The sequence below is a fragment of the Aythya marila genome, assembly GCF_965140915.1.
Source record: "Aythya marila genome assembly, chromosome: 1".
Taxonomy (NCBI): Eukaryota; Metazoa; Chordata; class Aves; order Anseriformes; family Anatidae; genus Aythya; species Aythya marila.
Genome location: NC_139042.1, coordinates 110,952,227 through 110,968,556, shown reverse-complemented (window position 1 = coordinate 110,968,556; position 16,330 = coordinate 110,952,227). Strand labels below are relative to the sequence as shown.

Here is a 16,330-nt window from a genome sequence, read left to right as displayed (position 1 = left end):
GAGAATGCTGTGGGAAATGGAGTCAAAAGCCTTGCTGAAGTTAAGGTAGACCACATCCACAGCCTTTCCCTCATCCACCAAACGTGTCACTTTGTCATAGAAGGAGATCAGGTTTGTCAAGGAGGACCTGCCTTTCATAAACCCATGCTGACTGGGCCTGATCGCCTGCTTGCCCTGCAAGTGCCGCGTGATGACACTCAAGATAATCTGCTCCATTAGCTCCATGAGTTTCCCTGGCACTGAGGTCAAACTGACAGGCCTATAGTTCCCCGGGTCTACCCTCCGGCCCTTCTTGTACATGGGCGTCATGTTTGCAAGCCGCCAGTCAACTGGGACCTCCCCCGATAGCCAGGACTGTTGATAAATGATGGTAAGCGGCTTGGCCAGCTCCTCCAACAGTTCTCTTAGTGTCCTCGGGTGGATCCCATCTGGCCCCATCAACTTGTGTATATCCAAGTGCCGTAGTAGGTCGCCAAACATTTCCTCATGGATAGCGAGGGCCACATTCTGCTCCCCATCGCCTTCCACCAGTATCCAGAGAGCAACTGGTTTTGCCGCTAAAGACTGCGGCAAAGAAGCCATTAAGCACCTCTGCCTTCTCCTCATCTTTTGTAACTAAGATCCCCCCTTGCTTCCAGTAAAGGCTGGAGATTCTCCGTTTTGCATTAATGTATTTGTAAAAACATTTTTTGTTGTCTTTGACGGCAGTTGCCAGATAGAGCTCCAGATGAGCTTTGGCCTTTCTAATTTTGTCCCTGCACTGCCCCGCAACATTCTTATAGTCCTCCCGCGTGGCCCGCCCTCTTTTCCAAAGATTGTAAACCCTCTTTTTTCTCCTAAGCTCAAGCCACAATTCTCTGTTCAGCCAGGCCGGTCTTCTTCCCTGCTGGCTCATCTTTGGGCACGTGGGGACAAACAGCTCCTGCGCCATTAAGATTTCCTTCTTGAAGAACGCCCAGCCTTCCTGGACTCCTCTTGTGAAGAGAAGGTCTAGCGGGATACCTCCCCTGGTAGGCTCACTAACCAGCTGCATCAGGAAGCTATCTTCCACACTCTCCAGAAACCTCCTAGACTGCTTTCTCTGGGCTGTGTTGTGCTTCCAGGATACATCTGGGAAGTTGAAGTCCCCCACGAGAACAAGCACTGACAATTTCACAACTTTTGTCAACTGCCTGTAGAACTCCTCCTCAGTCTCCTCATCCTGGTTCAGCGGTCTATAACAGACCCACAACAGGATGCTTGCCTTGTTGGCCTTCCCGCTGATCCTAACCCATAAGGACTCAACCTTATCATTCCCAGCCTCAAGGTCCACGACATCAAAACTCTCTCTGATATAGAGAGCCACACCACTACCCCTTCCATGCTGCCTGTCCCTTCTGAAGAGCCTATAGCCAGACATTGCAGCACTCCAGTCATGAGAGTGGTCCCACCATGTTTCCATGACAGCAACCAAGTCGTAACCTGCCTGCTGCATGATGGCTTCCAGCTCCTCCTGTTTGTTACCCATGCTGCGTGCATTAGTGTAGATGCACTTCAGCTGGGCCATTGCCTTCTCTCCCAGCCTTGCCATTGTTCCCCCTGGCACAGCTCTAACAAGCCTTGCTTCAGCCCCGTCCCCCTTCTTACCTAGTTTAAAGCCCTCTCAATGAGCCCCACCAGCTCCTGGCCTATGATCTGTTTTCCCCTTAGAGATAGGGACCCATCTGCAGCCATCAGGCTGGGTGCCGAGTAAAGCGCCCCGTGGTCAAAAAACCACAAAATTTCTGTGTTGGCACCAGCCTCTGAGCCACGTGTTTAACAGGTGGGCTTTCCGTGTCCTCTCTGTACCCCTCCCTGCCACTGCAGGGATGGACGAAAACACCACCTGTACTCCTGCTCCATCCACTAACCATCCCAGTCCCCTAAAGTCCTGTTCTATGGTCTTCAGGCTTCTCTCTTCAATGTCATCACTGCCAGCCTGGACTATTAAGAGGATAATAGTCAGAGGGGCAAACCAGGTTGGGAAGCTTTCTGGCAACGTCCCTGACCCTGGCCCCAGGGAGGCAGCAGACTTCCCTACGGGTAGGGTCAGGCCGACAAATAGGGCCCTCTGTTCCCCTGAGAAGGGAGTTGCCCACAACCATCACCCTTCTTTCTGTCCTGGTGGAGGCAGTCCTGAGGTGTGGAGTCGACTTCCTCGCCCTAGGCATCCTCCTGGGTAGACTTTCTACCTCTTCCTCAGCTACCGGTCTCTCAAGCTCCAGGGCCTCAAACCTGTTGCGTAAGGGCATCTGGGAACGTGGGGCCAGTAGGGGGGGCATTGGCTGTGATGTCGAGCAGGGACCTGTTTCCATTCCTCCTCAACTCCTAGGTCCCCTCCCTCTGCCCAACAGCAACAGGGCAGGGGGTCCATCCCTGTTTGGGGTGTCTCACCCCAGTGCCTGTCCTTCAGGCCCTGCAAGGAGTTGCTCCACAAGTCTATCTCCCGCTCACACTCTCTGATATCCCTCAACCTCTCGACCTCCTCCTTAAGTTCTGCCACCAGGCGGACCAGGTCGTCCACCTGCTCGCACCTCACGCACACAGTCTCTTTGCCCCCCGCAGGTGGTAGCAACAGGCTCAGGCACTGCCTGCACCCGGAGACCTGAACTGCCGCAGTTTTGAGCAGGCAGTTGGTCTGGGTGCGTACAGATTTCCTGGAGAGCGCACTGTGCCTGCTGTACACCATTGCAGCTGAGCTAGAGGTAGACTGCCATTAGAGGGTTAGAGGAGGTGTTCGTATGGGCCGGGGGGGGGGAATGCCCCGCCCTTCCTGCTCGCCCTGCCTGCGCGAACTGCCGAGCCATGCCCTGTCCTGTTAACTGCCCGTCCCGTTAACTGCCGCGCTGCCACGCCACGCCCTTCTGATGCGCCACGCCCTGTTTACCGCGCTCCTGGTCGCTCGCGCTCCCTAGGGGCAGCTTTTGAAGGGCCGGGGAGGGGGCGCTGCTGGCTCTGCCTCCGCCTCGTCCTCGCCTCGTTCACCTCCCTCATGAGGGCTGCCGGGTCCTGGAGGCTCCGTCGAGTGGGCTTGGTGCCGGAAAAATTAGCCCTGCCTGTATGATCCCCTGCTCCGCTGCAGAACGCGTCTGCCCCGGAACTGATCACCTCAGCAAGTCAAATCTTTCACTTTCTGACAAATGTAAGAATTACCCTCAAAATATGCTTTTTTTTTTTTTTTTTGTAAGATTGCCAAATTAAACTTTTAGAAGTAAGGAAGTACCAGAATTATTAATATAACATGATATTAATATATTTTTACTATGTATTAAAATAACTGATGTTCATGTAATTGACAAGACAATTTCATCCCTGAATAGCTCAGGTGTATAGGACACAAGACCTCTCTAACCTGTCTCCTTCATAAATTTCAAATGAAAATCATCTATCTTCTTGCAGGAAGGAGGGTGTTCATCAAAAAATAAAAATGAAAAAAAGATTCAAATGAATTTTGCCACCATAGAAACCTACGTGGGAAATTACACCCTCTTCCATTGCATACATTTCTTGTCAGAGGTGCTCACGGAAAACAAAAGCTGAAACACAAAATCAAATCCTGAAGAAAATAAACAACAAAACGCATGAAATAATCCATAATAACAACACATACACAGATGGAGACTGAATTGAGAACACTGAGGCAATCTTAGTAGATAGGAGATATTAAAGCTAAGTGTTTAATGCTATGACTTTTAAACTAATGTTTGTTTTGAGTATTTACTATTAATTTGTGAAATCAGTGCAAAATCTTGTCATTAATCAATTTTATTCTAAGCACTTATGCATATTGAAACATGCTTTTACTGAATCATTTTCCCAAGTGTAATTAAAACCATTCATATAAACTCTAGAAAACTGGTTTTGGAGGAAGAGGAACTACTCTCAGATCAGCTGCAAAATCATACACCCCCTACTTCTACAAAACACCACCTAGTATTGAGAACTTGCCATCTTCAAAGTACTGTAAAAGACAAAAAGAAATATGAAGGAAAAAAGTTTTTCCATGCACTACTGCTTTACAAACAGTAACTGTATTTTTCTTAAAATATAGCATTTTATATGAAAAAGACAGGGTACCTAGTACAGATATTAAAAAATGGTAACTAACATTATCTGCCTTTTTAAAATTTAAATATGTCAAAGCTCTTCAGAATTACTACTGAAGTATATTTGAAGCTCTTTAAATAGAAAGTAATGATTAAATAAGAATTTGAAGAGCTTGGAAGGAAAAGTGAGGATTCAATAATAATTTTTAAGGTAGTCACATTTTATACCACTTAAGCTGACAGACAAAATTAAAAAGAAGTTAAGAGAAATATCCAAGATTTAAAAGGAAGTAACGGAGATAGTCAAACTACCAAAAACTTACATGCCTAACATGGTGATAAATAAGTCATGCTAATTTTAATTTTCATTTAGAGAAAATTATATGGCTTCCAACTGAATATACAAGTAGAAGTGCTGACAATGTCTGTTTTGTCAGGCATACTAATTCACGCCATACAAAATCTACAAAAAATCACAAAAAAAATCTACAGTTCCAAAAGCAAACAAAGAGTTTGTACCATTGTCCGGGAGTTCCGATGACCTTTATAAACCATCTTTATTAAAGGACGTCTAATATTCAAAGTCTCCAGTTCTTCCATTTCTTTTCTTTCTTTCCTTCTTCTGAAGAGCTCCTGAATGCGGGCAACAGCAGATCGTCTACAAATAGCACACAAAGAGAACACTACTGAAAGGCCACCTCCAAATGCTAAAATGAGCTTTCAGAACAGGGCTATCAAATAACAGGCACTCAAACACACTCTTCATAAGTTTGGTACAAACATCAACATTATCCCAAATGTAAAATTACAGACTTTAAATTTTTCCATCCTGGCTTAGAGCAAGAATAAGCATGCAAGACAGTGGACTGTCAAGTGATGCAACATTTTATTGCCTCTCTCAAGTACAAACTTCAGATGCTGGCAAAATTAATGTGCTGTTTTATTCTTCAGTACTAGGGGTATACTCCAAACATAATAAGGTACAAAAATTCTGAAGTGATAAACCTATGCCAAAACAATTTTTTTCAATTTAAAAAAGTTGAAGGATCTAGTGTGTCTTCTAGTGTTTTGTTGTTGTTGTTTTTTCCAAATTTCATGAAATGCATTTCTCTTTGCTATTTCCTTATGACAAGGTTCAAGGTTTAGACAGCTTTAAAAAGTTCCCGCTACAGACAGAAATGACTTGAAATCATTTATAGTAGAAATTATCTGCATATTAGCACTGGCCCTACAGCAGAAGACTTCCTAGAATAATAGAAAAAAAATAGCTAAATATTATATTCTGTTTTGTGACTGTTTAGTTCCAGGAAACTACTTTTTGATTAATCTGTGAAAAGACTCTTGGTGCTGTGTTTTTTATGTTAAGCTCTAAGTTTTCAGATTCTCAAACTTCCAGTTATAGACAAACTGCCACGACCCACCACCTGTATCCAGCTCTTTTTCTTCTTTTGTTCTGTGTCAGGGTTCCTATTAGGTTTGAGATCTTGAACACAGACCAAGGGGAACGTCATTCCCAGAAGAAGCAGGTACTCATTTTAGCAGAAAGCAAGTGATCAAGCCATAACAGGAATTTATAGAATCCCAAAAACTAATCTGAGCCAGAATTGAATATATTTGTAACCCCAGTACACTGCTATGAGAAGGCTAGTAACCTGAAGTAGTCCTTAAGCAATACAGTAGTATTTTAATTGCTGATTCTGGAGACTCTTGCAACATGAGAATCTTCCTTCCCAGACAAAAAAACAACCAACCAAAAAAAAAAAAAAACAAAACACCACTAGTTCTCTCTCTCAATTCCCTCTACCAGTGATCTGTACAGATTTTTGTTTCATTGTCATAGGAGAAATTTGGACAAAAAGAAGATAAAACAAGTATTGTCCTATAAGCTAAACAAAGATGGAAAATGAATGCAAGCAATGAGTTATTAATACAGAATATATAGATATATTTATAAAAAACTGTCATACTAAGACAGGTCTTCTAATACAGCTGAACTTTTAAAATATATTTTAATCCTTTTTTTTTTTTTTTTTTTTTTTTTTTTTACAGAAATTAGAAGAGATTTGTAAATGATAGCCAATAAATCCACTTAACAGTGGGCTAATACATTTCCTGAAAATTTGTCTTGCAAACAATCCCAGAAAAAGGACTACTTTTATTAACATCATGAGACTTTCCTATACCCACTCCCCCAGCAATTTCATATCTAGGCAATTTTCTGGTTCCTCCTTCCTATACTACGCTAAATAAATACACTGAGTTTGTTATTTAGTCCTTACAATATATGAAGTCTCAACTGTAATTTCCAGCAGGTTTAAGAACAGAGATCTTCAAAGTCCTTATACACTGAAGAGGAAAGAAAATAAAAAAAACCTCATGTTCTACATCTATTATGCTTTAAAGATCATCAAATTATCTTCCTTACTGGTTTACTTCCATGTGAAGGAAAATGATGGGTGGCATATATATGATAGACTACATATATAAAATACTTGCAAAAATTTTAATTAATTATTCATATGCATTTGGTTTTGTTTGGGAAAAAAAAGATATTGTTTCTGTGAGAAAGTAAAAGCAATAATCATTTAATAATTATTCTGTTACCAGCCACATAAATGATCATGGCTTTGGAAACAGCACACAGCTATTTAGCACAGTGAGACCCTTTTGGTTTCAAGGCAATGCCTGCTAGCCTTGCAGCTACTGCTTACTAGTATTCCCATTTGGATTTTGGGATGGTGTGTATTTATCCACATTAATTATCAAAAACACGTGTAGTGGAAACGTTGAAAAGTTAAACATCATTAGGTTTGACAAAGCAGTGAACTTGTCTAGCTCTTTTAGAAGGGTTACTTGCTAGATAGCAGCTAAAAAGGTCTTGGGATTAGAAGATGTTGTCAGAAGTATCTAACCAGTATTCCTGAGTAGTTTCTTATATAGTTTTTGGTTACAGCATCTCTATAAAAGTTAATGTCTCCGTCTAAATTTGTCTAATGCGCACATTACAAAAAAAACCGTCAAGGATATTCAGCACTCAGAATCATGCATTTTTAAATAAAAGCAGAAGCACAAAAGCAACTTTTGATAAAAACACTGTCTTTCAACTAGATTCAGTTCTAAGTTAAAAATATATATATATATAATTTTGGCTGTTATTTGTGAATGGCATGAATGGGATGATACTTAGTTCTCTTTTAAAGTCAATGACTACCTTCCACAGTGAGAATGTAGCCAAGCACATGTGACTATAACTGTGATACTGTTATCAGGCATTTTAGTAACACACTGCTAAAAGCAGCAGCCTGGCAGAAGCAAGTCTTCTGCAGTAAAGGTATATGTGAGCCTAATCTAATGCTATTTCACAACTAAGAACCTCTTTTTTTTGTTTTGTTTTTGTTTGAGAAGGTTTTGCTTCTCCATAACTACAGATTTTCTGTACGCTTTTAAGAAATGTGAAGGAAAAAAAAAAAAGATGGCATTTGTTTTAATGGCTTTTTAATTTACACTTATATTTGTGATAAGCAATTCCTGTCCATGACAACTTGAACTTAGGCAGTAGCCTAAGCATTTGAATCATCAGTAGATACAGAAGCATGCTGTGCAATCCCTTCCTCTTCCAAAGTTTGGCCAGAGCTAAGCCTGACGGCAAGCTACTGTTTCCTCTGTTTCCTACTGTTTCCAAACTCCACACTCTTTGTAGTAAATTTAATTATCTGAATATGAGATAATTAAATTTATGCACATTGTGTTGGCATTCCTCAGGCAACTCCATCAACTGATGAAACTAAACATTATTTATTCATATTCAGGCATCAAATAATGAAGATGCCTGAGAAATGTAGGATATAGATTAATATTATTGGTATTAATTTCACAGAACAGAAAATGTTATATGTCTTGTAATGTCAAAGAAACTGAACTTTGGTTTAGTTATGCCCTCATACTCTGGGTAGTTCTCTGACTTTAGAATAATTCAGTACTACTGTTCCCTCTGAAGACATAAAGCTAAATAATGTTTTGCTAAATTTTGTGCTACCTCGTTTCCTATCTTACGATAAAGTTGGCGTGTACAGTCTTGATGAGATTGAGCCCAAGACAATATACAGTACTTTCATCATCTCAGTACCTTGAGGTAAGATAGAAGATATTATTTCTAAAAATAAGGACATAGGCATGGACTAGAGCACAACTTTGTCCCTTACAATCAGCCAGATTGAAGACTTTGAAATCAGTTGTTATAAACATTAATAATGAAAAGAGCATTTAAATTAAACCCTACATGAGTGGAATAGGCATTCAAAAGTGAAACCATTATATTCTTTCAATTAAATAGCCAGAAAAATGGAAAAAGATTTAAACATACAAGCTAAGTCAAAAAACTTTGTCACATAGGACATTTTCTGTGTGTTCACAAATTGTGACATCTAATAAAGAATGACTTTTAAACCAGTTTGTTTATTATAGTACAATATTTTTTCTTGACAGAAAAACACAAGGTTTCTCTTAAAAAATATATTTTTTGAGAGCTGCAGACCTCAGTTCCCCATGTATGTTACTCAACAATTTCTGGCTAACTAGCCCTGCTTGTTTTAAAACAACTATGCTTATCTATTAGTTAGAAGAGTGACAGTCAAAATTAATGATACGTTTTTCAGAAGAGGGAAAACTGAACATCACAATTATCTATCAGCTGAATCTGTATACAATCTATAGCAATTCAGCTACAAACTGACCCAGTGGAGGCCTGATGCAGTGGCTGAGACAAAATTAATCTGGTACCCTTGATAACCCTCTTCTTCCAAACACCATTATTCCAAACTAATCGTCTCTTAAGCTGCAGCAGTTAGTTGTAGGGCTCATGTGTAGTTGCTTCCTTTTTGCACCCCTCTTGTCTCAGCTCTGATTACTCAGCTAAAACAATATTGATTCATCCAATACTAAGGGTATGTGTCTTCTAAAGTTTCTAAATTAACTTACACACAGAGCCAAACATCATCTCTTCCTGCTAAGTACCAGGAACCCTGCTCCCTTCTCTTCTGCTCTTTGAAGTTAGTCTTTTTTCCTTGTTGCCATCTTCTCATTTCAACTATTTTTCCTATCCAACGCAACTGCAGGGGACCCAGGACACATTACCATTAACTTAAAAGCTGCTTCTCTGATGCCTTATGGTCATTTCTTCATTGACTGCAGAGAGTAATCCACCTGCCAGCTATCATGTTCCTGCCCAAGAAATTCCAAGCATGTGTTGTAACACAGCGACTTTTTACACAGGCAGACAGTGATAGGACAAGGGGGAATGTTTTTAAACAAAAAGATGGGAGATTTAGGTTAGATGCTAGGAGGAAACTCTTCAATTCCAGCTAAGTTTGGAATGCAAAACAATGAAGTGTGCCTGTGGTATTTTCCTCAAAGCATTTAAAATGCAGGATTCAAGTTACGTTTTCTATAACACCACATCCTATGCCTTTTCCTTTCTGGCCACAAAAAAGCAATATGTTGTTTTTCATCATTAGAATTATTTTTACCCATTTGTTTTCCCGTTTCCCTTATCTATAACCTTTGACATTAAATCACTGTAGATTGTTTCTCCCTCTTATCTCACACAGCCAAGCACAGTTGCCCAAATTACTTTATATGTTCTTACAACTAATTCACTCAAGTATTTCAGTGAGGAATATGAGATCAAGTGACTATTTCACTTAACTTCATTAGCAGAAATATTCTGTAAGATTTAAAGCTTCTTTTGCTAAACATGTATTATCAAATATAACTTTGATAATTACATTTTGTTCAAGCAAAAGAAAAAAAATATGAATGGTCTTTGAGATGTTTATTCTGATATCTTTTCCAGAACTGGATGTTCTGCACTGTGAGACAGAGCAGATCAGCAGTGGCACATGCAAATATGACACGTTCCTCAGCTGCTGAATAAAAAAAAAAAAAAAAAAGGTATTTGCTTTTCACAAACTACACATTTTTCAAATTCCATTAATTTATGTGACACACAATAAAAAGGTTAATACATTGTTAATTGTTTATATTGCCATTTCTTATCAATTTCCATGCAATACATGCAGCTAAATATAACTCAAGCAATATGTTCTGTAATTCATAGCATTTAAAGTATAGTAATTCTTAAAATGCCAGTTAGACATGAAAAACATGAACCTGATAAATCCATTATACAGAAATAAAAAAGAAGAGGGGAGGAAGAAAATAATGAATTACCTCATTATTCTATCACCTATCGCTGTTCCTCTGATATTATATCTAGTAAAGGGAACAACAACTGAAGTCATTCAAAATTGCTGGATATCATGTTTTTAAAGGTTAGCATCTATTACAAAATGAGTTCTACTTCTTCCGAGATTTGTTCTCCTTGATGTGTTAGTATATGAGGCTATTTTGATATCAGCAAAAATAGTATACAGATTACATATTAGTACACAAAGTTGATTTTATAAAATGCAGTAATTCTTCATAGATTATAGCAGAAACGGAAGCAGCTGCAAAATCATTTCCATTTTACATTTGCATTTGTTTTAAATTTTAACCTACTAGTTTAAAATTTTCCAGGCTTAGCCTCTGCTCATATATCAGCTTCTGTCAAAGTCCAGATAAAATTAAGTCAGTCATTTAAGTAGGAAAACAGCCCTGAAACAGTTATTTCGACTAAGGGGAAAAATCAGTTCAGTCAGTTAAAAGCTGCACTCTTTCTACATGAAGCACACATATCTTGCTTAGATTGCCTCCCAGCCCTGCTTCACACAGGTTACAATGTACAGTGTTAAGGTAAACCATGTTATCTATCTGTTCCAACTAAATTTACTGAACTTAGTAAGATTTAAAGAAGATATTCTATGGGCACACTTCAAGACTTAAAAACCTGCTTATCTCCTCATGTTTGTAAGAGAAGGGATCATTCCCTGTGGTTTACCTAAAACCCCCAAGAGGTTATTTTCTCTATTGAGTATCTAGCTAAATGCTCTGCAGTGCAAAATGGGCTTTTTTTTTTTTTTTCAATTGAAGTATACTCTAGGCAGTTCCTTCTACAATTATGTTAAAAAGAGCATGTATTGACTAGCCCATTATCAATATAAAAATGTAAGTAACTATTTAGCTTCTTTCTGTCACTGGTCTTCATCATCCCTATTAGCAATGCTCAGGGGTTGCAGAAACGCTACAGAAAAAAGAGAGATGGCACATTCCCAATTATTTCTTTCAAAGCAAAACTATTCCTAGATGATTTGTAGTCAACAGTCAGTTGACTTACTCAATTTGTCAACCCACAAAGGACTGTGATATTTCTACTTACTTTGCTGCTAGGCCCTTTTAGGGCCCTTTCCAAATTATTAATGTAGGGCTGCTAGGCCCTCTAGGCCCCTTTCCAATTATTAGTGTAGTTGTTGAACAGTCTTTCCTGACAGTTCAGTTTCAGGTTAGAGAGAAACTATCTACACTCATTATGTTTTGAGAATTTTAAGCATCTACAATAAGAGTTTATGTCCCTTGTATCAATACTTAGATCATATAAGTGAAATATAAAGACCCAGTTCTTGGTTTGAACACATTAAAATTCTGATTTCTGCCTAAACATAATTAAAATAATGATGGTTCTGTAAACAAAGTGGACAAAAATATCTATTCACAAATTTGAAATCTACATATATCTTACTAAAAACTGTACAAACCCAGCAAAGTTGCAGCAGCAATTTCATCTATTTAAGTGCAAGTACTAACAAAACAGATATCAAAGGGGGGTTTTGGCCACTTCTTTTCCTTAAGAAGTTTAAGATCATGATTTCAGAGACTCAGAAGTATATCCTCCCTTTCTCAGTGGAAGAAGTTGCACTTTACAGTAAAAAGCTGACTCTAAGACAGTTTTCTTTATTTTCAATTCCCCAACCATCGACTTTCTCCTTTACATAAGCAATATGTATTTAATAGGTATTAAAAAAAAAAAAAAAAAGCCCTAAGATTTGCTGCAGATAAGAAAAATACTGATGTTATATACTGGAAAAGGCTTATTAGTTGAACAACTTTTAGCATTGTTTCAGAAGGCTACAGCCCATTATTTTGTCCTATAGATTATTTTTTGCCACTTTATAAAATAGGCTCATAAAAAAGTAGATTATTGCACTCTAATTTTATAACCTTCTCTGGAAAGAAAAAAAAGCCACAAACAACTCCTCCTACATATTCTAGACAGGTGAAATCTACTATATTACTTCTGTATTAATGCAATTAATTATCTCAGAGATGACACATGGGAAACTCAATTATTAAGTAAACCTGGGAAAATGAGATTTAGTAAACTAAGTGTTAGGTAACAATTTACTAAGTGAGAAAAGATAAAATGTAAGCCTAGAAAAAACATTCTGGTAGAGTTAAGCACCAGTCTTACAGGCAATTTTATTTATTATATTGCTAATGATCTTTGAGCAAAATGTAGGAATGTACTCATGCTGTGCATTAAAGACATAAAGTTTGTTAATTTTATGAATACAGAGGGGACTGTAGGACCTTGAGAAAAAGAGCTGGGAAGAAATTCAGTAGTATAAAATTGATGGTTATGTACTTCCATGCTTCCTTCTGGTAAAAGATGGGAACACATTAGCTGGAAATGAGGAAGTAGGAAAGAGTTCAGTAATTTGACTGACGTTAGGTCTCAGCAAAAGCCACCACTATGAGACGGCCATAGGTGAGAGAGGGGAAGGATGCAACTACAACCCTTTGATGCTTCTGAGAATTTTCTCTAGACAATGAGCAATCATGTTAATATTCCTAGCAAAGTCCAAACAGCACAGTGTTGGACTGTCTGGTCTCCAGCTTCAAGAAAGTATAACTAGGAAGAGCAAAGGTAGGAACCGGTAGGATGGTGGAAGAACACTACAAGTTTTTACTGCTAAGAGTACAGAAAATCTCAGCACACTAGCAAAATAAAAGCTGATAATGAAGAAGGTGAACAGCATTGAAATGATAAGCATTGGGCATGAAAAAAATATTATTTCGATCAAAATACTGTGTTAGCACAAACCAAAATGACTATAGGAATGTTTAGAAGCAACTTCCCATGTGTTAAAGTGCTGGGGGGATTTTATGTAAATTTGGTCAGTTTCTGAAAAAGATTATAGGCTGTAACATCTGTCTTAATAGCAGAGAGGACTTCCAGTTCCTTTCACTCCTTTTCATGAGAGATACAAATACTAAGATGGCTTATAGCAAGCCTTTAAGACCACCAGTGCCTACTTTTTCTGTCTGCAAGTCCAAATTCATTTGGGCACACACTCACTCTTCTTCAGTAGATCAGTGGACATTTAGAAATGCCTGAGACCAGAAGAATAGGAGGAAAAAAAAGTAAACATATATCTGAGTCATTTGAAATTAAACTTCACTGCTTGCACAAACAAAGACAACGACAAAATGAGGTGGTCAGGCATTAAACCTGAGTAATGAAAGCATGGAAGCAATCCTAAACCAGTATTAACTAAACAGAAGCTTTTTTCAGATTTTATTTGGGGGAAGAATAAGGAAGGAGGGGGCTGCATAAAGAATTTTAACTGCATTATTAATATAGTTGAATGATTTTTCCTATATGAAAAATTTAAACTGCTACAGGAAGAAATCTTACTACATGCAAAGGAAGAAAAAAACAGTGCCAGACAAAAGTGCAACTTCATTTAAGATTTCCACGCTAGTGGGAAGCTAGTGGGCGAGGCTATATGATACTAGGAACTGTCATTCTTGTTACATTACTCCAAAAATTACTACATAATAGAGATAACAAAGTGCATGAAGAGTAGCTAAGAATCCTACTTGAAAGCAGAAATGGGATTAAAATTGCAGAGCTTTTCACAGCTTGCTCTTTGACTGCTTCAGCCACACAATGAACATTGGCTTTGCAGTAGAAACTATTTCAGCCATTAGCTATATACCTGCAATTAAAGTCTACTTACTACTGCATGGACAATTAATGGATTCAGACAGAACCTGTACAAGACAACTTTTTCATAAAAAACATCATTTAGTGAGCAGAATTATTTATGCTGTGTAATAAGAAACTACCAGCCTTTTTGTCACTACTAACAATGTGGTGGCTTATAATTGGTTTTTTTTTAACCACAAATTATTCAAAACTTCTTCTATATTCAATTATTAAATTTCTTCTGTTTGCCTAATGAATACATATTGTAATGCTTCCAGTAACGAATTTACATTGCTAGCATAAGAAATTAATAGCAAGAGAACTTTGAAGAGGACAGGAGTAAAGCTAAGGCACCTGACAATGGGTTACATAAACATCTGAAATATGTGAAAGATATTTTCTTAACTCCAGCAATAATGAGGTTGCTTAAATAATTACTATAACTTCTTAAAAGTCCAAGAACTGAATTTAGTGAACAAAGGTATTAAAAAGAGCAATACTGAACTGGAGGCTAAGTTTACTGAATGATCAAACAATCATGAACATATGTCCACATTTTACACAGAAAAAAATATATGAAGTGTACCAAATGCACCTTTTCTTAGTGATGACAATCTTTAGTAAAGTACCTTTTTTTTTTTTTTTTTTTGGACTGCTATACATAGATATTGAATAAATATTGAATAACTGAGAAAAAGGATTACAGAGTTTCTCCATCAGATAATAAAAAGAATGATTGATTACGTAAGTCTTAATGTATGTACTGCAGAAAAAAATTAATGAATAAAAACAGAGAATAGCTCTTGCTTTGTCAAGGACAGAATATTCAAAATACAATTCAAAGAAAAAATTTAGGCCCCTGTGCCCTATATGAAATTTTATGAGCTTTTGATAATTATGACTCAAGTGAGAATAATCAAAAACGAACTGCAAATGTTTATCCTTGGGGTACTCAGTAGGCACAAAATAAGCAAAAGCAGGTATTAGGTCCATGGGAGCTTGCCTGGCTAAGAGGGAAAATAGAGCTATACATATCTTATATATAGGCAAAATAAGACTCAAGTCATTACGCTTGTCTAGCTGTCCAAAGAACAATTTAATTAAGTAAATAAAGCACTGGCCTCTAGTACTCCTACTAAAAAAAATAATAAAAAAAAAAGGCAATTTGCCAAGCAGTAACAGAGACAAATACTCCTCTAACCTGTGACCTGGTCCTCCTCGATATCTTGCCCCTGGGATCAGAACAGGATCATCATCACTATCATCCGTTTCTTGAAGAGCTGAGGTCCTGGTAGAGGACTCTTCTGGAGTTGCAAGCCCTGAGGATTCTGGGTGTGACTGAGGTTCATCATTTGCAGCAAGCAAGTTGGCAGTGGATTCAGTACTTTGCTGACTTGAAACATCTTGTTGTGCGCTTTTTTCACAGGAGGTTTCTTCTTCTATATTTCTGGAGCCAGTGTCAACACTGGGGCTATTTTCTTCTGGTTGGATTCCAGGATGCTCAATAACAGGTTGATCTGATACAGCTAATAGAAAATATTGGTGAAAATAATCCACTACATCAATTATTATTGCTTATTTTAGAAGGTACTATAAATTGTCATAGGAATTAAATTATACATATTGAGTTTATATTAGAAATTTAGTTTTCCATTCCCTACTTCTTCATATAACAATACTGAAAAGAGTACAGACACATACTTGCTTCTGTTGTCTCTATAGTTTCATCTGTAGTTTTCAGTTCTTCATTACTTGTGTCTTCCTTGTGAGATTCATCAGGAACTCCTGAATAACAACTTAATATTAATCACATGATTTCACATATATAAGCATCTACAGTGTAAAATAATCTACATGGGACTAGCAGTCCTAGATCAAACCAATCAAAGCAATCAAAACAATCAGAACGATACCCTCCAAATTCTACATCTCACTTTACTGAATTTTTGGATACTAATCACATAAAAATCAGTATATAAAAAACTATCTAGTTGCTCAGGTCAATACATTAACAAAGAAAAAAGTGTATCTTGTTCCTTAATGAACTTATATCCTACAGATGAAAATTTAGCTGCAAAAATAGCACTAATAGTCTTGAAACAAAAAGATCACTTACTGAAAGCTATTATTCCTGAACACAGAAATTAAGTTATCCCTCCATTAAAAGAGATTAAAAAACAACAACCCACAATTCACTAGAACCAGTAATTTGACTTGACTGCCCTTTTAGCAATGAATTGCTGCAAGACATCCTCACATAACAAAATACAGTGAAAGCTTGAAAGAAATGTAACAAAATACTTAGCACTCATCATAACTGCAAACAGAAGCGCTACTATTT

The 16,330-nt window shown here is 37.8% G+C and overlaps 1 protein-coding gene across 8 annotated transcripts in view; it reads right to left on the bottom strand.

The window, feature by feature from the left end:
• DCAF6 (DDB1 and CUL4 associated factor 6) overlaps nt 1-16,330 on the bottom strand; it is an 86,003-nt gene that overhangs the window by 11,165 nt on the left and 58,508 nt on the right. For 5 of the 8 annotated variants that reach the window (XM_082779707.1, XM_082779710.1, XM_082779712.1 and 2 more), the window contains 4 exons: nt 15,691-15,774; nt 15,191-15,515; nt 10,293-10,334; nt 4,584-4,722 (listed from right to left, as the gene is read on the bottom strand). In XM_082779707.1, the coding sequence (XP_082635833.1) occupies nt 4,584-4,722; nt 10,293-10,334; nt 15,191-15,515; nt 15,691-15,774 (590 nt within the window). The remainder of the gene's footprint in view (nt 1-4,583; nt 4,723-10,292; nt 10,335-15,190; nt 15,516-15,690; nt 15,775-16,330) is intronic. The other 3 variants (XM_082779709.1, XM_082779714.1, XM_082779711.1) reach the window with 1 other exon arrangement.